General features: G+C 40.2%; 2 protein-coding genes across 6 annotated transcripts in view; one reads left to right on the top strand and one right to left on the bottom strand.

Moving 5' to 3' along the window:
- The window catches only part of LOC107582035 (protein capicua homolog), a 42,490-nt gene extending 31,913 nt beyond the window's left edge, over positions 1 to 10,577 (top strand). For 2 of the 5 annotated variants that reach the window (XM_016267727.1, XM_016267728.1), the window contains exons 9-21: positions 60 to 192; positions 354 to 451; positions 1,659 to 2,511; positions 3,784 to 3,923; positions 4,039 to 4,199; positions 4,393 to 4,574; positions 4,952 to 5,419; positions 5,528 to 5,850; positions 6,068 to 6,222; positions 6,842 to 6,999; positions 7,117 to 7,251; positions 7,330 to 7,455; positions 9,194 to 10,577. In XM_016267727.1, coding sequence (XP_016123213.1) covers positions 60 to 192; positions 354 to 451; positions 1,659 to 2,511; positions 3,784 to 3,923; positions 4,039 to 4,199; positions 4,393 to 4,574; positions 4,952 to 5,419; positions 5,528 to 5,850; positions 6,068 to 6,222; positions 6,842 to 6,999; positions 7,117 to 7,251; positions 7,330 to 7,455; positions 9,194 to 9,483 — 3,222 coding nt within the window. In that variant the 3' untranslated portion in view covers positions 9,484 to 10,577. The remainder of the gene's footprint in view (positions 1 to 59; positions 193 to 353; positions 452 to 1,658; positions 2,512 to 3,783; positions 3,924 to 4,038; positions 4,200 to 4,392; positions 4,575 to 4,951; positions 5,420 to 5,527; positions 5,851 to 6,067; positions 6,223 to 6,841; positions 7,000 to 7,116; positions 7,252 to 7,329; positions 7,456 to 9,193) is intronic. The other 3 variants (XM_016267732.1, XM_016267729.1, XM_016267730.1) reach the window with 3 other exon arrangements.
- A 2,135-nt stretch (positions 10,578 to 12,712) lies between these two features.
- Positions 12,713 to 23,069, bottom strand: LOC107582118 (zinc finger protein 574-like). The gene is made up of 6 exons (XM_016267855.1): positions 23,010 to 23,069; positions 18,421 to 18,528; positions 17,363 to 18,147; positions 17,153 to 17,279; positions 14,802 to 16,340; positions 12,713 to 13,631 (listed from the first exon to the last, which is right to left on the bottom strand). The coding sequence occupies exons 1-6, from the start codon at positions 23,067 to 23,069 to the stop codon at positions 13,470 to 13,472; spliced, it is 2,781 nt and encodes a 926-aa protein (XP_016123341.1). The 3' UTR covers positions 12,713 to 13,469.
- Positions 23,070 to 23,851: the final 782 nt, after the last annotated feature.

Genomic DNA, 23,851 nt, shown 5'->3' with positions numbered 1-23,851 from the left:
GTGTGCAAGTGACACATTTGAAGAGATTCATGCTAAACTAGCTCTTCCTGTGTTTAAAGATGTGTGGTGATGGTGGTAAGGTTGCAGGGCGGGGAGCTCTCTCTCAGACACAGAGGGGGGTAAGTGAGGACATGACAAGCGACGAAGAGCGTATGGTCATCTGTGAAGAAGAGGGGGATGATGATGTCATTGGTGAGTCAGACTTCATCATCTGAGACTCTTTCTCGGGTCCTTGAATTTTCTAAAAATAAGTCAGTAAGTGCTGATGTCATTTCTGTCATCACTAAGACTTTTGTATTTATTGGCAATTGTGCCATTCTGTTGTAACAGTCATTATTGTGTGTCTTATTCAGAAGACTCGTATCCGGGCAGCTCCATTGACCTGAAGTGTAAGGAGAGGGTGACAGACAGTGATAGTGAAAATGGATCTGGAGATGAAGGAGAACGCAAGGTATCATCTTGCATATTTTACATCTGTTAGTCTGTCTGTGTTGATCTGTACAAAAATATATTATTTAAAGGAATAACTTACCCAAAATTGAACACTTTGTCATTAATTGCAAAAGACAAAATATTAGAAATTCTGCTTTTCCATACAGTGAAAGAGGATGATTTATACTGTTAAACTCTGAAAACATGTGTGTGACATTTGTTCTACATTTAAGCCTACATTTAATTAGGAGCTTAGTTTGAGGAAAAGACCATAATGTAGGACGTTATTCACTGATAGACCCTCATTGCTCTCGAATCTCATTCTCACTTGAGATCAATTAAAAAATGCAACCTTTATCACACCAGGTTTGACATCATTGGTGCCAAATGCCACTAGTTCTTGCATTTTAAATAAATAAGTTAACTCAGTTGCTGTTTTTGAACGTACTAAAAATTAGATTTGGGAGCTACGGCTCTCAGAGTTCAGTATCCGTGAACAATGACTGAAATTACAGTCTGGTCATTACACATATCTATTGTATGGCTACAAAAGACTTGGAATATACAGAACAAGTCATATATCCTATATTGTCCTTTTTAGAGTTTGGCAATATACATCACTATCCACCAGTGTGTATGCAAACAAGAAGTATTCCTAACTAAAGGCCTGTTCATAAAAACACAAATATTCAGCATGAAATTTCAGTCAGATTTTCACGTCTGTTCAGTCCAGTGTATTTAAAACGGCAGATGGGGCTAAATGTAAATGCAAACTCACTCTCTGACAGTAGGTTTTCAATTTTTTTTTACGTGGCTTCAAACATGGCTTCAAACAGCGATTATGGTATTCCCTATGGTGTTTTTTAAACAAACTCATGGGTTTTTCCCAGTGTGAAAGACATTAGAACGCCACATCTGTGTGTTAACAGGCCTTAACATCTTTAATGACATTGGGGAGAGTAAATGATGACAATTTTTTGGTGAACTGTCCCTTGCTGAATATAGTCCCACAAAATAGTGAAATGTAGAATGCTTAGCTCTCTGTAGAACTAGTAAATTGCTTGTGGTCCTTAAGCATTTTTCCTAAGTTAATTATTAATGAAGTTTACAGAAGGCTATTACACAGTATTTTTATTAACTGGTAAAGGATCTGTCTCATTGCATATGCTTGCTCTAATTTATGTTCTCCTCTTTTCTCTGCTGCTTTCTCACTTGCGTGGCATCAGAGAGTTTTTGCTCCCGTGATTTGCTCCTCGTCTTATGGCCCTGGTCATGGTCGGAGCGTATCTCTCTCCTCCTACCCCAGCTCCAGACGCTTTAGCGATGTTTCCTCAAAGAGAAAGCGAGCAGTGGAGGGAGGTGATGGAGAAAGAAGGGAAGGTGAAGGAGCAGTGTCCCAGCACTCTGCGGGTCAGTCCATCCTGGTCAGTTCTGCCGGGGGAGTGTCGTCAGTGCTAGGGGCGGTGAGAGTGGCGTCCACTGTTGTCACTAATGTGGTGCGACCTGTGGTCAGCACGCCGGTGCCGATCGCCAGCAAGTCCCCACATGACCGGAAACCCGCTCTGCCACAGACACAGCTTCTCATTGGACCTGGTACCACAGGAAACCCAGCAACAGCTTCATGTGGAGGGGGTGGGTACTATTCTTCATCATCGCCCAATCCTGTTAGTGCATCAGGAGCTCAAGGGGGGCTGGTGACCAGTCTAGTTTTGGGAGGCACATTCCAAGCTCCGCCCGGTGTACAGCTTGTCACACCCCCTCCTCCACAAAACCCAGCCTCCCCCGCCCCTCTTACTCATAGTAATGGTCCACTTCCTCTGTCCGTTCTGCAGTCACACATTCTCCCCTCTGCCTCAATAGCACCCTCATCGGGCCAAAAACCCATAACACAGGTTCAGTACATTATCCCTACCCTCTCTACCAACAATCCCAAGAGCCCCTCCCCTCAGCAGGCCGGTCAACCAACCAGTATCTTCACCCTACCTACAGCTCTGCCCACTCACGCCTCGTTGGCCAACGGGAAGCAGTCGGGATATGTCTCCAGTCCTGCTGTGGGTGTAGTTAACCCAGGAGCCAGAGGTGAGGATACATACTTTTTAATAATACACTGAGTGATAAAACATTAGAGAAGAATAAAACATACTAGAGAATGTACCTGTTACATTGCAATAAAATTGCCAGATTACCTTTTGCAGTAAATGTACGATTTCAGTACAAATGAATTTTTTTTTGTATTGCTGCCATTCACACATCAGCATGAAAATGCCAATAAATCTTTGCAATGTATTTTGTTTAGATTGAGCAAATCCACTCCACTGTAAAGACGTTACCAAATGTATACTTCTATTTTGATTCAATGTTTGGCGTATGTGCTGAACGAATAGCCTTTTATAGTATACTCCATTTTATAGCATGCACGAAAACAGATGCTAAACACATGCACTAGACAGTTTCTTCCTTGTCCAGTGTTTGCATCAATTCTCTTAAAAAAATATGAATGATAAAATGTCTTTGTATTCATTTAAAATAGAGTTTCGAGTATATATCACACACACTTGCCAATGTGGTTTATTTTTGTTGCATCTTCAGTTGTTTGTTATAGTTCTGTCTTTTTTTTACTGTGAAAATGGCCCGGGCCAGTGTAGCCCGCTTGTGGACAGACTAATTAGTGAGAAAAATTCAAGGCGTGAGATGAGCTTGAGTATGTGCAGTAAAAAATTCTGTCTGCACGCTTATTGTGCAGATGACTTAATTTACGTCAGTTGCACTGTATGCATAACCTAACATATGTATAAAAAACAAAGTATACTTTGGGCTTAATTTGACAGCTAAAATCATTTTGTTTGAGTCAGACAGTGAGTTTAAAATGGCTGAAGTAACTCTGCAGTGTTCCAGAAATAGAAACGTCATATCGCATAGGCATATCGCACCTATTATGGACAAACCATAATTTTCACTTGCAGTGTAGACAGCTTTATACACAAATTATAATTTTAGCGATTTCATTTCGATGCACCACTTTTGGCTGGTCTAGTCAGGATTTTTGACAGACGGCTTTGTTCACACATTAGCACCAAAATGGAACTTCACCGGTACCCAGGAAATTGCTGAAGCTCTAAACACATGATCTCTAAACAGAAAAATGCTGTTCATTTTCCATAAAAGCCTGTATGTGTGAAAGTGCCGATGGTCTTTTTCATTGTATTGTGGCTCAGAGCCATCATCATGTTGGCTTTGGGTTTTACAGGTACTGTTCTCCATAGTTTTGTGCTGTGCCAGATAAGACAGTCTGTGCAAGACCCAATTATTTTAAACACTTTGTTCTTTCTCTTTTTCCCCCCCCTCCTGCAGTGCAAACACAGTCACCAGTCTTGCAGGGCAAGATGCTGGTTCCCATGGCAACAGTGAGGGCTGCTCCTGCCCCCTCTCAGCAGTTTCCCTTAGTAGCCCCTCCTCTTCCTGTTCAGAATGGAGGACAAGCAGGAAGCAAGGTGAGATCTCAAATGGTAAATGCTTAAATAACAAATTGACATTTGAATAAGTAGTGATTATTATTTGTGAGTGTGATCTTTTTTTGATCAGCATGTCTTCCTGTTTCCTTTCTAGATTATTCAGATTGCGCCGATGCCTGTCGTCCAGTCGCAGCTTCCCTCAACGGGACCAGTGCAGCCTGGGAGCCCATTTTCTGTTACTATGGGAACAGCTACAGTGGTGGCCCCAGGCTCTACCCCGTCTCAGACCGTGCTGCTACCGCCCCCACCTACAAGGTATAACGCACACTTTCACAGGGCTACTTATACTCACCTAGCCGCACACGCACGAACATCTCCCCCACTCTTATTTTAACAACTCCTACACTCCTGAAGTGCTGCAGCACAAGAGAATAACTCTGCATTGCTGCTCTCGCTCTTTCAAAAACTGTCTAATCTGGTTTCTGTAAATATCACTTTTCTCCTACAGAATCACTTATGTACAGTCCGCTCCTGGGGTTCCTTCTCCTTTGCCATTAGTTCCCTCGACAACAGGCTCCTCCTCTCAGACAGCTTCAGCAACACCTGGATCTGCTTATGTTCCATCACCCTTGGCGACCTTTGCAGCGATCGCTCATCCAGGACAGACTTTGGTGCAGCCACTGATTGCAGGTCAGTGGACTCATAATTAAAATATTTGAATATATTTATGTCATCAAAATTTTAGGGCAGTCATTTAAATAATCAACATTTGTGGTAAAATCAAGCATTGTGAAATAGTATTACAATTTAAAATAAGTTTACATTTTAATAGATTTTAAAATTAGGTAATTTATTCATGTGATGCAAAGCTGAATTTTTAGCAGCCATTATTCCAGTCTTCATTGTCACATGATCCTTCAGAAGGATTCTTTTATAACTAGAAAGTTCAGAAGAATAACATTTATTTGAAACAGTAAACTTTTCTAACTCAGTAAAGTTCTTTTGCTTTTTGATTTTTGTCTTTTTTGTAAAGTCTGTTGCATTGCTGTTATCTACTGTTTCACCAGGTCAGCCATCGCTGTTGGCCCCAGCCCAGTCTCCCAGCGCCCCTCATGCTCCTGCCATCTCCGCCATCTACACCCCTACAAATGTGACCCTGGCAACTGGGGTGGTGTCTATGGCAACGGTGTCACCCAGTGTGGTGTACACAGTGTCCAGTTCCTCTAGCCTATGTCCACACATCCTTCCTAAACACACCACAACAACCTCCATGGCCTCTGTAAACTCAGACAGGCAGGGGAACGTATCCACACATTCCGAGCGACAGCTGCACCAGGAAAGAACACTGGACCGGCAGCACACAGACAGTCAGGTCTACATGCAGTCCTCTGAGAGACAGACCGAGAAGGTCTCTCTCATACAGCTGGACAAACCGTTCCAGGTCCCGAGTAAAAGCAGCAGCAGTTCAGTTGCGCCCCCACCGGTCACCTCAGTGCCACTGCAGTCTGGAAGCCCTGCTCAAACCTGTCATTCCGGTACCTGAGAGTTTAACATCATAAAGTCCATCTGTTTTCATGATGATAATGCTGCCCTGCGGTGATTTCTTTGAGACTACACACAGTCCCTCTTTTCTCTTTCAACAGGCAGTGCTCCGGGGACACCCAAACTGATCACACCAAGGCCTCCTCAGAAAGTGAAAGCCACAGTGGCCAACATCCCAGTGGGCAGTTATGATGGAGGAGGGAGAGGCAAAGAGCGAGAAAAGGAGAGGGACAGGGAGAAAGAGAGAGAGCGAGAGAAGGACAAAGAGAGTGGTAGTCGGTTCTCATTTGAGGTAGACAAGGCAGCCGAGACGAGCTCCCCTGCAACCTTTTCACCAGAGGAGGGGTCCGCAGAAGCCCCCGCCCACTCTGTAGCAGAGAGTGCTACACCTATTGGCCGTGGCAAAGAAGCAAATGCTAAGGAGGTTGGCATCATTAACATGACTGTCAGATACATCATAAACCGAATCAGTTTAGTTTTTTAAATCAGCGTGTTAGTTGTCAAATATATTAGGTTGATTAATCAAAGCAGTCTATGCAAAGTAACACTACATAAAGTTACTTAATGTGTAGTAGGCCAAAAAAATAAATGTATTCCTTTTGTGATAAAGCTCACTCTCTTTTTCTTTTTGCTCCACCCAGGCTGAATGGAAGGACTCCCATCCTTCCTCTCCATTACCTCCTCCCTCTGGATCAGATCCGGCTCTGCCTCAGTCTCATGGTGATAAAGATGCACCACCTAAAAAAGTCAAGGCCCGGCCCCCTCCACTCAAACGACCGTTCGATTCTGTTGACAAGTATGTTTCATGAAATATGGCATTATTGGTACTGATACAATTTATTTCCAGCCCTATATTCATCATATGTTGGTAGTAATTATTTTTAATGTAGGTCCAAAAGGCCAGGTGAAATATTGTGGGAAAAAGGCCCATTTTCAAATAAGGTCTCTTTCAATCCAAGTTGGTACACATAGCGAATTCATTTGACCATGATGCACCATCACAACAAATTCCTAATCGTGTGGATTCCTATTGAAATGACTGGATTTCATGTAAATTCTCTCAAACTTAAATGTGACCTTAAGATTAATAGGAAAAATCCTAATTGGAAAAGAATTCTGCATTCCATTTTTGTCATTACAAATAATGTTATTATAACAGTTTTAGTGAATAATTGTATTCAGAAATTACAAATTTGAATGAATTTCCTATGACAAGTGTCATAAAGTGCTTTTTGATTAGCGACTTGGAAATAGTGCAGAATTATAAATATTTTAATGACTTGCATTCCTATGCATTGCTATTTATATCCATGTTTAAATGAAAAAAAAAAAAAAATTAATGTGACCTCTTTTGGATTTGGACCCCACTGCATGTATAGAGTAGTCCAAATCTTGTGATTGGTCATGTGTTGCAGGGTCCTGTCAGAAGTGTACTTTGAGGAGCGCTTTGCAGAGCTGCCAGAATTCCGTCCAGAGGAGGTTCTGCCTTCTCCAACCCTGCAGAGTCTGGCCACCTCCCCACGAGCCATACTGGGCAGCTACCGCAGGAAGAGGAAAAACTCCACCGGTGAGAGTAAGATTCAGACCTCTCTAACGACTGAATGTGAATTATAACTCAGTGTTGATGATATTGGGTCAGTTTATTTGTTCAAATCACAAATCAACTAGCCCTCAATCCCCCTTTATACAGACCTGGACTCATCCACAGAAGATCCAGTCTCTCCAAAAAGGAAAAGCCGCCGCAGATCTAGCTGCAGTTCAGAGCCAAACACACCTAAAAGTGCTGCAAAGTGTGAGGGGGACATTTTCACCTTTGAAAGGCCAGGTAATACTTCACCACCCACAAAACCTTCATCATTCTGCAGCCTATATTATCCTGATTCAACTACTTTATCTGGTACAGATGGAGAGGATGTTCTGGGGGAGCTGGAGTTTGAGAAGGTGCCCTACTCCTCTCTCAGGAGAACTCTTGATCAGAGGAGAGCTCTTGTCATGCAGCTATTCCAGGAGCATGGCTTCTTCCCCTCAGGTAACGCACACACTGTACCACCCACACAGCTTACAGACAGAACAAAAGTAAAATGAAATACAAACCAATCACAGCACAAATCTTAACCAAAACGGATGCTATCGACATAACATTATTCATTAGACCCATGGAATTGGGGGTCCTTGTATAAATACAAGACTAATGGAATCTTAACAAAATATGAACTAACAGTTATAAATATTAAATATATGCATTATAATAAAAATATAAATTAAATGTATATTGTGAATGTTTCAAATGTATTTCTAAATCTAGCTATTATAATTTGTTTATTTTTCTTTTTTTTTTAATTTATGATCAAAAGAAACATCAAGCAGCTCTGAGTCACTTCGCAAGGATTAAAAACTACCGTCAAATACACACTGAAATAAAAAAATTAAAGATAAAATAAGTTCCGTTTATCTTATATTACTATATTGCTAATGTGTTACTAAGAAAAAATAATAATATTATTATTATTTTTAAGAAATATCATACAACCAAGATTTTTCATCCATGTTTTAATTTATACAGGTTTGTTGTGCAGCATTTTATTTTGAGAAAAAATATGAAAATATCCAACGCTTTGTAGTAAATTAATTGTTATATTTTCATTTGATTACATTTTAAAAGATTGATTACATTTTTTAAGGTTTTATTCATTTACTTTATTAGACACCATTTTTGATGATACATTATAAGTCATAAAACACAAAAAGCAAAATGGAAAACAGAATTTAGGGGAAAATAAAATTGACTTTTTTAGGACCCTAAATTAAAATGTGGGATTTAATTGTGAACAAACATTATGCTTACATTCATTCTCATGGTCTAACAAACATGTGGAAAGCATCACAGTGGAGTCGGCTTTCTTAATCGCGACTTGTGTACTGCAAATACATATGAGCAACATCACTGTGTCTGTCACGCGACTGTTCCCCTTTCGGGCTTGAACTGATGGTAAAACTAAGGACGTTATCAGAATCAGAAGAATCAGAATCAGAATGTTGATGTTATGTACTGTCTTTATATTTATGTTGAAAGCTGAAGCTCACGATTATGGTAAGGGGCGTTACATTTACAACGCGTGCTTGTGGTGTTCGGCCAATCACAATGCACTGGGTCAGCTGACCAATCAGAGCAGACTGTGCTTGTCGGAAGGAGGGGCTTTGTAGAAAACGACGCGTTTGAGAGAGGTGGGGCATAGAGGACCTACAATAATGTGCAGTATTTGAAAAATAATGTGTTTTTTGAACATTAAAGCATGTCAACATATTCTGTTACACCAAATACACAAAATAATGATCTTTAAAATAGCATCATATGACCCCTTTAAAGGAATGAAATGAACATCATCTAATTTTCTCACCATCACGTCATTCCGAGCATGTCTATTGAACAAAAATAGAGAAATTCTGGTCTCTCTTTTTCATGCAATTACAAAAAGAATTGACTGACGCTTCAAAAAGTTCCATAAATGCATCATAAAACATTTGCACTTCTGATGCCTTGCGATGCCTTTGTGTGAGAAAGAGACCAAAACCGAAGTCAGAACTTGTTATTAAGAGCATCATGCTGTGATTTATGTTGCCAGTCGTTAAGTTGGCTGAGTGGCGCATCTTCTGAGATTATGAAGGCCGAAAACCCCTGCATTAGATTAAAAAAATCCTTTTCATAATTTTCTTCCATCTAATGCTGTCTTTCTCTCCCCCTTTCGCCCCTCTCCTTCATTCAATAGCTCAAGCTACTGCTGCGTTCCAGGCGCGATACTCTGATATCTTCCCCAGTAAGGTGTGTTTACAGCTCAAGATCCGAGAGGTCCGGCAGAAGATCATGCAAACGGCAGCTCCGTCGGAATTGGCCGGCACTTCAGATATATCCTCATTGCCGGGGCCTTCTGGGGTGGTGGCGGCCAGTGACATCACTGTTGGGGCAGAGCCTCAGGAAAAAGAGGCCGAGCGGGAGGGTGAGCAGAACAGCTCGGAGGAGCCCAGAAATGCTGGCGATTCACAGGACTCCACCAGATGAGGTTGATGGGCAGATGGATGGCTTGAAGACCAGATGTCTCCCCTCAACATCTGCATGATCTACATTTGTTGTCTTGTCTCTGCTATGACCGCCTCCGAAGGACTTGGAGAGAAAAAGCAAGAGCAAAATTTTCATGGATATGGAGCAGATGAGGGGAGATGCCTCGAAACGCTTTGGGGTTTTGAAACTTCTCAGTATTTCACGTGATGTTGAATTATGAAAACCTAACATCGACACATTCAGACACTTGCCTACATAAACACAGACACTGTTGAATATACACTCTTTAATTTACAGCATTATCTTAGTCATTAGGCTTCCTTTGGACTTTGAAACTAGACGACTGTGGGCCTGTCCTGTACGCCAGTGAAGTCGCAGTGCTGCTGATGCCTCTAGAAAGGCGAGACGTGCGAGGGCGTCCCCATCAGACTGAGCTGTGTTCGTAGGTCTGTTTGGCAGTAAGTTTGGCCACAGGTGTTTTGTTATTGGTTTGTGGGTTACTGCCAGTCATTGTGAGGCGGGCCTCCATTGGCTGAGTTTAAGTGATAATGAAGACTTATTGTCCTTTTATTTTAGATTTTTTTTTCTTCTTCTGTGGTGTTTTAATTTTTGAAGACTTTTCCCAGAGAGCTTTAAGGCACTGAAAACCTTTGGTGAGGGACTCTGAACTGCGCTGCCATTCGTAAACCTTTCGTCCGATGATTGGCTTTAGTGGTTGTCAGTCAAACTGGAGTCATTCTGAGGCCTCTGATTGGTTAGCCATGAAGGAAAAAGGTCATGGAAGGGAAGTCAACAGGCACATTATTGCCATTGATTTATGTTTTTCCATATATTAAGAGATTCCACATACTTAAACATTTCTTTCCCTGCCTTTTTTATTCAACTTTTCATGAGCTGGTGAAGCACGGAGCAAAGAGAATGTTGGGAATATATTCTTAAGAATTTACTATAAGAATTTTATTAACTTTTTAGAGAAACTTGATTTTTCAACTCGTAATGCTACAGGTTATAAAATCTCATTATTACTGTTCTTATTAAAGGGGTCATAGGATACTACATGCACTTTTACAAGTTGTTTGAACTGAAATGTGTGTTTGCAGTGTGTGTACACAACCACCCTATAATGATAAAAATCCACCCAGTGTTTTTTTTTTAATCTGGTTAAATGTTTTCCCCTTTCTCAAATCGAGCCGATCTCAGATGCCTGTCTGTGCGACATCACACAGACAAGCCCCTCCCATGATAGTTTGATTGACAGTAGCATTTCAGCACCGACTGGACTGGCGTCTTACCTTAGACCCGCCCTGAGTGAGCTGCCATCAGTCCTCCATTGTTTCACCGCCGGAGCAGATGTAGACAAGAATGACATGATAAGCGATTGAGGTCTTCTGTTGTTGGATGTAATAATGAGCATAGCATTCGTTATTTACTCCAGACATCTGAGCCGCTGAACTCGCAGTGGATTACGTTTGTTTTTTGCTCCCCGATCTACATAAATGCGTCTATGTTCGCGCGAATCATTCATGATCCAGCCTCATCTACAGAAGAAGTGAGTATAATGAATCTTTGCAAATCGCCTTTCCTAATAATGTGCTAAGTTTCACGTTGAATGCGGCTAAAATAAACAGTCCCTCAGAGAGCGGCTCGGAAGAGAGGGGCGGGGTCAGCAGAGCTCATTAACATTTAAAGGAAAATGCTACAAAAACGGGAAATTTTAACAAACTGTTACAGACTTTTCATTAAGAATCTAAATAATCATATCAGCTTGTGGAAAATTGGCATCCTATGACCCCTTTAATGCTTTGTTGGTTTCACGTTGAATGCGGCTAAAGTAAACAGTCCCTCAGAGAGCGGCTCGGAAGAGAGGGGCGGGGTCAGCAGAGCTCATTAACATTTAAAGGAAAATGCTACAAAAACGGGAAATTTTAACAAACTGTTACAGACTTTTCATTAAGAATCTAAATAATCATATCAGCTTGTGGAAAATTGGCATCCTATGACCCCTTTAATGCTTTGTTGTTCTTGTGGATCTGATCCTTATAACCTATATATACACTGTATTCCTATTAATATACTCTTTCTTTAGCAGAAACGGAGGGATGAGTTCAGCTCTTCCCTCACACATAGAGGCACTTCCACTACCTTTTTTTTAATAGACATTTTTCTTTCACTCTTTATATTGATATTCACAATGTTTTATTTCTTACCAGGAAGTAATTACATAATCCTTTGTTGTTAGACACTCCAAACATCTTTCTGGTAGTTGTACATTTTTTATTATTTCGGTTTGCCACTTACATTCCTCCCCTTTCTCATTCCTCTTCCTGTCACTTTATGGTTCTTTCCTCAATCACTTTAAGGCTGTGAGGTGAGACTGGGAGGCCATCGATGGTGATCTTCTCTTGCAGCACTGGTCTTTGTTGTACATAAATACAGTAAGAGTCCAAAGACTCAAGAATCACAATAAAGAGCAGAAACCTCATTGGAAGAAACAAAGCCAGTAACAAGAAATGAAATTGTATAACAAAAGGAGAAATAAAGAAATATGGTTAGAAACTGTTCTTAATGTGTTCCCTTGTTTTGCTGATTTACATATCCGAGAAAGACTTTATACCGATAAGCTTTCCATTTTAACTGTATCTCTCAGTAAACAAATAAATAGATGTTCAAAGAAACAGACTCTTCATTATAAGTAGAAAGATTGAGGAAGAAGCGCTACAATTATGTGTAAAACTTCACTGATCTACTTTTGTGTATGAAGTTTCGAGTTCTGAAAGTTAGAGAATGGCTGAATAGTACATCGAGTTATTAGATGTGAACATTAAGAATAAAGGAATGATTGGGTGTTTCTATATGCAGGTACTAGTTACATTATGGGTATATTGTGGTTAGTTTATCACATTTCTTGACTTGCTACCTGTAAAAAAGTTTAACCTACAAAGCCAATTGCAGTATGAAGAGACTAATGAATTCCATGTAATGTCAAAACAGATTTAAATAGATTTTACTCCAGAGCACAAAAGTGTTATTTTCAAAAATGTCTTCAGTGTGGTTTTTGTCCATACAATGAAAGTCACTGGGGTCCCCTTTTGACCTGCCCTGCATCTACTAAGAACGTTGAAACATTTAAAATATCTTCTCTTTGTTCCGCAGAAGAAAGTCATATAGGTTTTAAACAACACAAGGGTGAAGAAATGATGACAGAATGTTCAATTTTGAGTGAACTATCCCTTTAAGGTGATGTCGTTATTGCTGTTATTTCCTCAAAGCAATTACAAGGGAAACAGAGAAACTGTTTATTTGCAACACTTCTCCAAATCAGCATCATAACATTAAAAATGCTACAAACAGTCAGTGTACAGACCGGGAGATGTAACACATGGGAATCTTGTGTCCATTGCGGTGATGGTGCATAATGTCTGTCCATTACTTGTTTTGAACTCTCTCTTCCCTGTTGTTTTGTTCGTCAGGTCAATGCCCTTAAACTACCTCCTTGCAACAACTGCAGGTTAGAATGTTAACCGGAAATCATTACGGTCCATGCGTGAAATTCTTTCATTTAGAAATCTGTGCCTTTATACCCTACATCTGGCTCTGTCCAAATGCCAGAACAAGAGTGTCATCAGTAAAACAGACTGTCCATTTCTAGTCCCAAAACAGGAGCCATCTAATCACAGATCTGAGCAGTCAGATGCATCCTCTAAAATCAGCCCTCTTAAGATTAACTGAAATTTTAAAAAATGTCTTTTAAAAATTGAAAATAAGGTTGAAAAATATCTGAAAGCGGCTATTTGAGGTGCGCGTGTTCACACATTCAATGACTTTAATGGAAATGAATAGAACGTCTTGAATTTGGAACACTTTCTCTCAATCTCTGCTTTCACTTGTTCTGACCCATCTGACATCACTTATGCTCTTCTTTTAATCGCAATCTTCAAATCTCCAAGACGATGGCCACAGGAATGCTGCCCTGTTCTTCACTTCTCTCACATTAACTGCAGGCTGTCCACAGTGATGGCCTCCATGCTGATGCCACTCTCCAATGCCGTGTGGTACAGCTCGATGGCCTCTGCCAGGTCTCCGCTCGTCTCAATGATGGCTATAGTCTCTCCAAGCTCGTTACACATGATAGTGGGAGTTCCATGAGTCTGAAATGTTGAAAAAAATTTAAATTATTTTTTGTACCAAAAATTAATATGCAGAACTAGCAACGACCCAAACTCACACACAGTAGGGCGGTTTCCAAAAATGCAAAAAAAAAATTGGAATCAATTGATTCTGATTCATGGTTCTGGAACTGGCTGTGGAATCGATTCCTCACTGTTGTTTTCTTTTCTTTTCAACATCAGAGGAACATGTTCACCTAATATCACTTGGCTTTAATGTAGGAAACATGTTGAAGACATAAGCTAATCATATTTTATGTTGTATGTTATTCGACATGCAGTAACTTGAGTAAATGAAAGTTAATCATCTTAATCAGCAATACATGTTCATACATATGGCTTTATTTGAAAGTTTCTGCATGACACACCATGATACTGAGTTGTTAGAAATACGTACGATGTAAAAGAACAGCTGCAATCATTTTTTTTAACCCATTTATTGAAACTGAGCATCCATCACTATAGTGAGCGAACGAGATGTGAATTAATGATTAGCTGTATTGAGCTGAAAAGGCTATTAAAGAAGAGTTGATTCCCTTTTATTTTTCCAACCTTTGCAATAGTTTTTTTCTCCAAGCTCAAACACATAGAAGTAACAGCTTCCTACCTGTGTCAGGTTGGATGTCTGTATTTGAATGACTTGGGGCTGTCCAAGCTGCACCTCTTGCTGGCAGAAGGCTGGTACCGTGGCTGCCAGGTCCATCTCAGAAGCTTCCACAACAGCAAAAGTTGCTGTGTTACATTCTGCAGTCACTGCTTCTGCGTTGTGTTCTGGCTCTTGTTGCTTTTGGGTGCGAGTGTATGTTGTATGTTATTCGACATGCAGTAACTTGAGTAAATGAAAGTTAATCATCTTAATCAGCAATACATGTTCATACATATGGCTTTATTTGAAAGTTTCTGCATGACACACCATGATACTGAGTTGTTAGAAATACGTACGATGTAAAAGAACAGCTGCAATCATTTTTTTTTAACCCATTTATTGAAACTGAGCATCCATCACTATAGTGAGCGAACGAGATGTGAATTAATGATTAGCTGTATTGAGCTGAAAAGGCTATTAAAGAAGAGTTGATTCCCTTTTATTTTTCCAACCTTTGCAATAGTTTTTTCTCCAAGCTCAAACACATAGAAGTAACAGCTTCCTACCTGTGTCAGGTTGGATGTCTGTATTTGAATGACTTGGGGCTGTCCAAGCTGCACCTCTTGCTGGCAGAAGGCTGGTACCGTGGCTGCCAGGTCCATCTCAGAAGCTTCCACAACAGCAAAAGTTGCTGTGTTACATTCTGCAGTCACTGCTTCTGCGTTGTGTTCTGGCTCTTGTTGCTTTTGGGTGCGAGTGTGGGTCTTACGATGGTTCCTAAGGTTCGAAACCGTCTTGAAGGTCTTTCCACATTCACCGCAAGCATGCGGCCGCTCGCCCGTGTGTGTACGCCGGTGTTCTGCCAGATGCATGCTCTGCACAAAGCCCTTATCGCAGAACTCGCACCGGAACGGACGCTCGCCCGAATGCGTGCGAAGGTGCTCCCGCAGGTGTGTGTTCTGGCGAAACCGTTTTCCGCAGATCGCACAAGGATACGGACGCTCACCGGTGTGTACTCTCTGATGTAGTGTAACGCTTGAGGCTGAACCAAAAAGTTTTCCACAGACCGGACAGGGATGAGACTTCCCAGTGGCAGAGCTGGAGCCTCGTGGCCGGCCGGGCCCAAGTCCGTGACTTAGCTGGTGCAGGCGGAGATTTGCAGGAGAGTTTAACCTCTTGCCACAAATAGTGCAATCCAGATTAGGTCTCGCCATCGAAGGAGTGCTTAGCTGCTCTGTATTATCCGTCGCGCCCTGTTGACTGCTAACCTGGGAGTCCTGGGAGATGCCATGTGGCTGTGTCAGGTTGGGATGCTCTTCCAGGCAATGTAGGTCTCGCTGACGCTTGCGCAAGAACCCCTCGGAACAATGAGGACAGGGGTAAGGTGCCGGCGACCCTGGGTGGTGAAGAAAACGATGAGCTACAAATTTAGCAGGACGGATAAAAGTAGCAGAGCAGTCTGGACAGGGTGAGGGCGTTGTGTTGCTGTGAAGATGCTGACGGTGTTGGCGTAGATTTGACGATTGGCTGAAGGCTTTGTGGCATATGTCACACCGGTACGGATGGACTCCCGTGTGTGTAAGTCCATGGCGGGAAAGATTTGCAAGAGAGGAAAAGGTCTTTCCACACACGCTGCACTGGAACGGACGCTCGCCCGTGTGTGTGCGCAGGTGGTTTCGCAGATGGATCTGCTTCTTGAACGGTTTCCCGCAGATGTTGCATTTAAAGCGCCTTTCGGTCGTATGAGTCGTTCGGCGATGACGCAACAGATGAACCTGTGAGGAGAATCTTTTTTTACAAATAGAGCAAGGGAACTTTGGCTCTTCCTCAGCAGCAAGAGTCCCAAGTTTACTTTCTTCCTCTCCTCCTCCTCCCACATTGGCAGCAGTTGAATGGTTAGGGTCGTCTGCCTGTATTTTCCCTCCATTTTGGGTTTGCTCTGTGTTTGAGGGTTCAGCATGAAGCCCATTTTCTGTGCCACTGGACTCTTTTCTGTCATCTTCCACAGGAGGAATAGTCACCGCTTGTCTTTCTTTCCTCCAAGCAGCCTCTCGTTCTCTTGCTCTTTGAATGATAGAGAGAGGTGACTGCTGGGCCAGTACAAACTGCAGAGGGGAGAGGTTTGAATTAATCTTACATTTGTTTCTTAGTTAAAACATTCACATTCAGTTCCGTTCTAAGGAAAAAAGTATATAATAGGCTTTTGTGCAATTATTAGGTTCTGACGTTTTTATGGATAAAATGAACAATAGCACTTAGTGTACATCTTTTTAAACATTTATATTTCTTAAATCGCACGACCTCAGTGCAAATGTGTAATAAATCAATTATAATAATTCATAATAATAAGTTAAGTTATTGGTGCTTTTTAAGAATGAACTATATGTCTGTACATTATTGGGTATCTGAAGGTATTACAGATTTTTTAAATTATGAATTTTTAAATGTGAAATATTCTATATGCATCACCAATACTGAATATTTATTTGTACATGACCATTTTTTCTATACTATGAACATTGTTGTTTTATTGTGTACATTATTATGCCTATATTCCCTTGTATCATTTAAACAACTGATTTCAAGTTTTAAAGTTTTTATTTTTTGTATTTACATTAGACAATTTAGTATAACATTTTAATATGAGGTATTTATTGATTATCAGCCAAAACGAGAAAATAATTATCATATCAGTATTGGACAGAATCGAATATCGGTGCATCCCTAGTGTTTTTCAACATCAAATTGAATTTTGATGAGGGCAAAGGCCTCTAAATGTAATAATATAATATATATAAAATATTGACCAATACGGATACATTTAACAATACATTTCAAAATCTCTAATATTGTCTGATAACCAATATGATACTGATGTTGTGCATTAGCTAATTTCGTTTATTAAGTCAACTATTACCTGAGAGACTGTTGCGGTCGGCTCATGTACTCTGTGAGTGCGACGATGGTACAAGAACTTGGTCATGTTGGTGAAGGTTTTGGCACAAAATGGGCATTTGTGCAGTGGCTCAGATGTATGGGATTTCCTAAAGCGGGAAAAGCAAGATGAAATTTAGGTTTGATGACAAGAGTTTTGAAGTTTGACAACACAGTTTGTATTTGTTATTACCTGTGTATCATAAGAGTAATTTCTGTGGTAAAACCATGTCCACAGTCCACACACAGAAAGCGTGCCTCACCAGAGTGTGTGCGCATGTGAGTCTGAAGGGACACCAACTTCTTAAACACTTTATCACACTCTGGGCACTCATGTGTTCCTTGTTCATGCACTCGAAGGTGTGCCACAAGCCGATTGGCAGAGGTGAATGTTCTTTTGCACTCCTCACACCGAAGATTGCTGGCTGACGGCGTCAAACCCAAACCAGCCGAGCGGGCAGTGTATGTACGCCTCCCAGCAATAACTTTGCCAACTTTGCTGCCCTCTTCAGATCCATCACTTCTTCCTTCATCTTCCTTAGCCCCAGAAATATCTTCATATCCCACCATCACCCCAGTGTCCCCACTCTCTTTGTCCTGGCCTAAGAAGTGCTCCCCTTGGTGTTGAAGGAAATCCTCTGGTGTGCTAAACAGCAGATTACACTCAGAACACTCATAAGGATGGATAATTAAAATCTCCTCATTTTCCTTATTTAATGTGTTCACCTGACCAGAGGAAGGGAGGAGGTTAAAAGTGGTTACATTGTCCAGCCGGATAGGACCAGCAGGTAAGAGAGGGGAGAGGAGTTTAGCTTTGCGGAGAGTAGCTGAAGCTGAACCATCAGCGATTGCTTGGGCGGAGCAGAACTGTAGGCGGAGCATCGCAGAGGTGGAGCCAGGCAGGGAAGCGTTGGCTGGCACTAGCATAGTTCTGGGAGGGGCTGCAGTTTTAGATGGGTTTTCTTGCTCTCGAAGAGCCTGAAAAGTAAAGGCAACAAAAGTAAATTTGAAAATATGGGACCTGTAAGATCCTAAACAATGTGGAAATAGGCCCAGACATTGTCACACTGAAACTCCTGAATTACTGAGAGGGGGAAAACCTGATCCTATCACTATGGACCCCACTGTGACGTGAACAAAAATCTAATATAGCTTTTATCACATCACTCCTAGTTCGATCATGGTGTAAAACAAACCCTCTTTAAAGAATGTATTTGTTGTGTGTGTATAGCTGTATGTATGTAAACAGACCTGGGCTAAGGTCAGGATCTGGCCTGCCTTCTGCTCATCCAGAACTAGATTTTGAACATTGAGCAACTGAACCGGAGTGACTGAACCATCTGCCTGAAGAACATATTCCTGAAACAGAACCCACAATTAAATTAGAAACTGCTAAAAAGATCACAAGATAAATATATTACTCTGCAGTATGTACAAGTTGTTTGTTGAGCACCTCAAGAACCTGACACTGTGGCAATCACGGTGTAGATGGTATTGATGATATTAATAATTGATTTGTTTAAATAGAAACACATTTCTCTATTAAACAGCATTACTGTGTTACTGACCAGAGTTATTAGCTGATATTAGAATTTCTGTCAAAATAAGATATCTAATATCTAAAATATCTAAGATTTTTTTAAATTATACTTCTATTCAGCAAGGATGCATTTATTGTAAACAAAAGTGATAATAGACTTTTACATTGTTACAAAAAAATCATATCGAACTTTCTATTAATCAAAGAATCCTGAAAAAAGGTATCACAGTTTCCCAGAAAATGTTGAGCAGCACAACATTTTCAACAACAATAAGAGATGTTTCCTGGGCACCAAATCAGCTTATTAGAATGATTTCTGAAGGATCATGTGGCACTGAAAACTGGAGTAATGATGCTGAAAATTCAGCTTTGCCAACACAGGAATATACTACATTTTTACAATTTGAAACATACATATATAAAAAAAGAAATTAACATTGTAATTTACATTGTATTACAAATTATCTGGCCTTGCACATTTATATTAGATACCATAACCTATCATTCAGGAACAGATTCCCACAGACCACTAATTATATAGATATTACAAATATAATATATATAACCATTGAGATATGGGACAAAACGTGTCACACAACTTAACGTGCCATTTAGTTTTTAAAATTGCAAAACTTTGAGATTATCGCTACACAAATGTACAATTTCAATCTTTAATTTTATAATTCAATCATATAATACCACTAAGATCACCTCAGACCAGTGCTTCTCAATTAAAGGGCCTCAGCAAAAGTCCAAGTATTATTTAAATGTAGTTATGTTAACAAAATCATGTGTGTGTATAATATATATATATATATATATTATACACACACATATTTATGTTTCTATTAATATTTCAATTCGTTTTATTAGGTTTCACAGCTGTGACCCTACTTTTTGTAAACATGATCAGATATTTATAAAAACAATTATTAAATCCGGTAACCTATGACACGTATGCATTAATTATAATAATGAAGTCCATGCATAACATGTGGCAGCTCCGTGATATAAAGAGTCCACAATTCAGTAATTTCTCTTCATTAATAAATCTGAAAAATATGACGAACATTACAAATGTGGTATATATATATATATATAATACACACACATATATTTATGTTTCTATTAATATTTCAATTCGTTTTATTAGGTTTCACAGCTGTGACCCTACTTTTTGTAAACATGATCAGATATTTATAAAAACAATTATTAAATCCGGTAACCTATGACACGTATGCATTAATTATAATAATGAAGTCCATGCATAACATGTGGCAGCTCCGTGATATAAAGAGTCCACAATTCAGTAATTTCTCTTCATTAATAAATCTGAAAAATATGACGAACATTACAAATGTGGTACAGATGCAGGTGTTAAAAGCAACAGGATTGATAATACACCCGAGAATCATGTAAAACTTCTAGCACTAGTCGTGGCGGAATCGGTACAAACAGACAACAGCATTTTGAGCGGGTTTCAGACGAGCGGCTCACCTTTTGGCGAGCAGTTGGTGGCGCTCTTCAGATTTTACCAGAGCTTATGGCGCGCCCCGCTGTCTCCTGAGCTAGCCACCCCGCTGTATGGCGGTCGTCAGGCGGCGCTCTTCACTTTTCCCCGCAGGTCTAAGAGCGCTGAAGGGAGGCCTTCTTTCCCCGGCCGTTTCTGAACCTCACCTCGTGCAGCGCTCGTCGGCCCCGCGGAAGCTTTCCGGTGTTCACAGTGCGTTTCTCACCGCAACGAACCAGTATTATTCAGCGCGTCGCACTGATTGTTAAATGATTTGACGTAAAGACGATGGTGGATGTGGAAATGTAGCGTTTGTCTGGTCTGGCCTCTGTTCCTTGCGCTGCGCGTGCTGCCCCGCCCCGTGGAGGAACCACGTGTGGCTTGTGCAGCGCGTTGATTGGCTAGAAAGACTGTCAGTCAAACTAGCTGTTGGATGCTAGGGTATACTGTTTGGTATGAATGAGAGGCTACATCTGCTGATCTAAGGTCCTAAACAACCAATACATTCATTAATAATAAAACATCTCAAAACACACCATGTGTTTATTGTTAAATATTTATTATGGATTATTAATTGTTCGGAAAATGTATATCTCGCGCAAATATTATAAAATAAGCTTTTAGTTTAAATTTTTCTTATTTGTAAATCGCTTTGGATAAAAGCGTCTGCTAAATGACTAAAAGTAAATATAAAGAATATGATTAGTCCCGCGAATGGTAGGCATTGATGTTAAAACATTTCCTTTATCAGCCCATTCCTGAACCGTTAAGGGAAAAACTCAATTTAAACGTTTTTGTAAAAGAACAGATTTTTATCGACAACAAATGTGATAGCACTTTTCATCTGAAGTCAAAGTAATGATTTCAGTATTTATTTATCTATTTACTGTATTTACATTTGGTTATGCAATGCATGGTTTTTCAAACATTCTGCTTTCTAAAGACTGATTGTTCACATTTTTATTTGCAAATACATTATTTTTATATTCATATTCACATTTCTGCTGGAAGCAGTGATAAAATCATCCTTCAGTTCATAACTGAAAGCCACTAAATGGCATAAACATGATCAATGAAGGCATGACAATGTGACTGGCCATTAACCGGCCTGAATCCATCTCTCTCATCCTAGAGGATAATACTAGGCTGTCTTTTTAATGATGAGCTTTGGCATTTCAGATTCACGATAGCATAATTTTTGTTGCTATGTGATGATTTTTTTGTTATTTTTTTGCTTTGAGAGAATTATTCAGTCACATGACAGGTTGTTAGAAAGGCACAAGTCTTTTATGCACATGTAGAAATGTATTCTTTTATAATGTTTCCCTCATAGTTAATGAGCTTGTCTTCCTGAATAAAAATATATCCACCTCAGATGTAAAGAATTTAAGAAAATGACATTTTATGTGGTGGCCATTTAAATTGGCCGCCAACCCACACTGTCTCATATCCCACTCAAAGCAGCGCTATTCTGATGAAAAATTGTCAATAGCAGCATCCATCTGTGTCATGCATGACAACAACTGTCTGCTCTGCTTTGATCCGAAAAATAATAGTTTTGCCATTTCAATTTTTCTATTTGCAAATACATTATTTTTATATTCATATTCACATTTCTGCTGGAAGCAGTGATAAAATCATCCTTCAGTTCATAACTGAAAGCCACTAAATGGCATAAACATGATTAATGAAGGCATGACAATGTGACTGGCCATTAACCGGCCTGAATCCATCTCTCTCATCCTAGAGGATAATACTAGGCTGTCTTTTTAATGATGAGCTTTGGCATTTCAGATTCACGATAGCATAATTTTTGTTGCTATGTGATGATTTTTTTGTTATTTTTTTTGCTTTGAGAGAATTATTCAGTCACATGACAGGTTGTTAGAAAGGCACAAGTGTTTTATGCACATGTAGAAATGTATTCTTTTATAATGTTTCCCTCATAGTTAATGAGCTTGTCTTCCTGAATAAAAATATATCCACCTCAGATGTAAAGAATTTAAGAAAATGACATTTTATGTGGTGGCCATTTAAATTGGCCGCCAACCCACACTGTCTCATATCCCACTCAAAGCAGCGCTATTCTGATGAAAAATTGTCAATAGCAGCATCCATCTGTGTCATGCATGACAACAACTGTCTGCTCTGCTTTGATCCGAAAAATAATAGTTTTGCCATGTAATAAAACAAAGCTTTTGTTATGGTGAATCTGTCATTCCTCCTCTAAATCTAAACTGACAGCAACTGATGGAAAAACACCACACTGGGGCTCTGTGTGTCTCCTGGCATCCCCATTATTCAGGTCTGCTCTTGGACACAGGTGGAAATGTGGTCAGACTTTAGTAGACTCCACCCGTGTTCAAACGGTCTTAAGGGTGTTTCTGCTGTTCCTAGTGATAAGCACTACCCGTTGTTCTGTTGTGTTTGGACACGCATCTAAACACAGGTGTTGGATTACTATTAAAGCGTTAGTTCACCCAAAAATGAAAATTCTGTCATTAATTACTCACCCTCGTGTCGTTCCACACCCCTAAGACCTTTGTTCGTCTTCAGAACACAAATTAAGATATTTTTGATCAAATCCGATGGCTCAGAGAGCCCTCCATTGACAGCAACGCCACCCAAACTTTCAAGATCCATAAAGGTACTAAAGACGTCGTTAAAACGGGCGACGTGACTACAGTGGTTCTACAATAAATGTATGAAGCGACGAGAATACTTTTTGTTCGCCAAAACAAAAATAATAACTTTATTCAGCAATCTCTTCTCTTCCATCATTATCCTTACGCGGTTAACACAGTAAGCACAGTGAAGGCTTCCGTGTTCTACGTCCGAACGCCGGCTCATTATTGGCCAAAGCTGCACATGTGAGCAGCACGACGCATGCGTGTGATGCTGATGCAGGAGCAGTCCAATAATGAGCAGGCGTTCTGACATAGAACCTGGAAGCGCTGGACGTAAACAACGTATGAGAATGACACAGAAGAGAAGAGGTTGTTGAATAAAGTCGTTATTTTTGTTTTGTTTTTGCGCACAAAAAGTATTCTCATCGCTTCATAAAATTATTGTAGAACCACTGTAGTCACGTCGACTGTTTTAACAACGTCTTTAGTACCTTTATGGATCTTGAGAGTTTGGGTGGTGCTGCTGTCAATGGAGCCATGAGCCATCGGATTTGATCAAAAATATCTTAATTTGTATTCTGAAGATGAATGAAGGTCTTAGGGGTGTGGAACGACATGAGGGTGAGTAATTAATGACAGAATGTTAATTTTTGAGTGAACTAACCCTTTAACACCTGTCAAAAAGTGGCAAACAGGCACAGCGTGCTGGATAAGAGGGCAGAGATGAGTTCAAAAAGATCTAACTGTTGTAGATCTAATGCTGGTGTTGGACTGTTTGCTTGGATGTAACCTTCATATTTTCATGTCTTTTGAATATAAAGACCTCTCAGGCATGCAGGAGTAGTTTTGAGGAATATTTCACACTTTACTCTCTCTCATGTCGATCCAAACCTGATTGACTTTCTTCCATGGAGTGCGAAAGGAGAAATTTTAAAGAATGTGCTGCTCAGCAATTACAATGAATGAGGACAGGTGATTACAGGCTTAAAAGCATGCAAAGCACCA

This window comes from Sinocyclocheilus grahami, unplaced genomic scaffold, assembly GCF_001515645.1.
Source record: "Sinocyclocheilus grahami isolate Dianchi unplaced genomic scaffold, SAMN03320097.WGS_v1.1 scaffold40.1, whole genome shotgun sequence".
NCBI lineage: Eukaryota > Metazoa > Chordata > Actinopteri > Cypriniformes > Cyprinidae > Sinocyclocheilus > Sinocyclocheilus grahami.
This window is presented reverse-complemented; position numbering and strand designations above follow the sequence as displayed.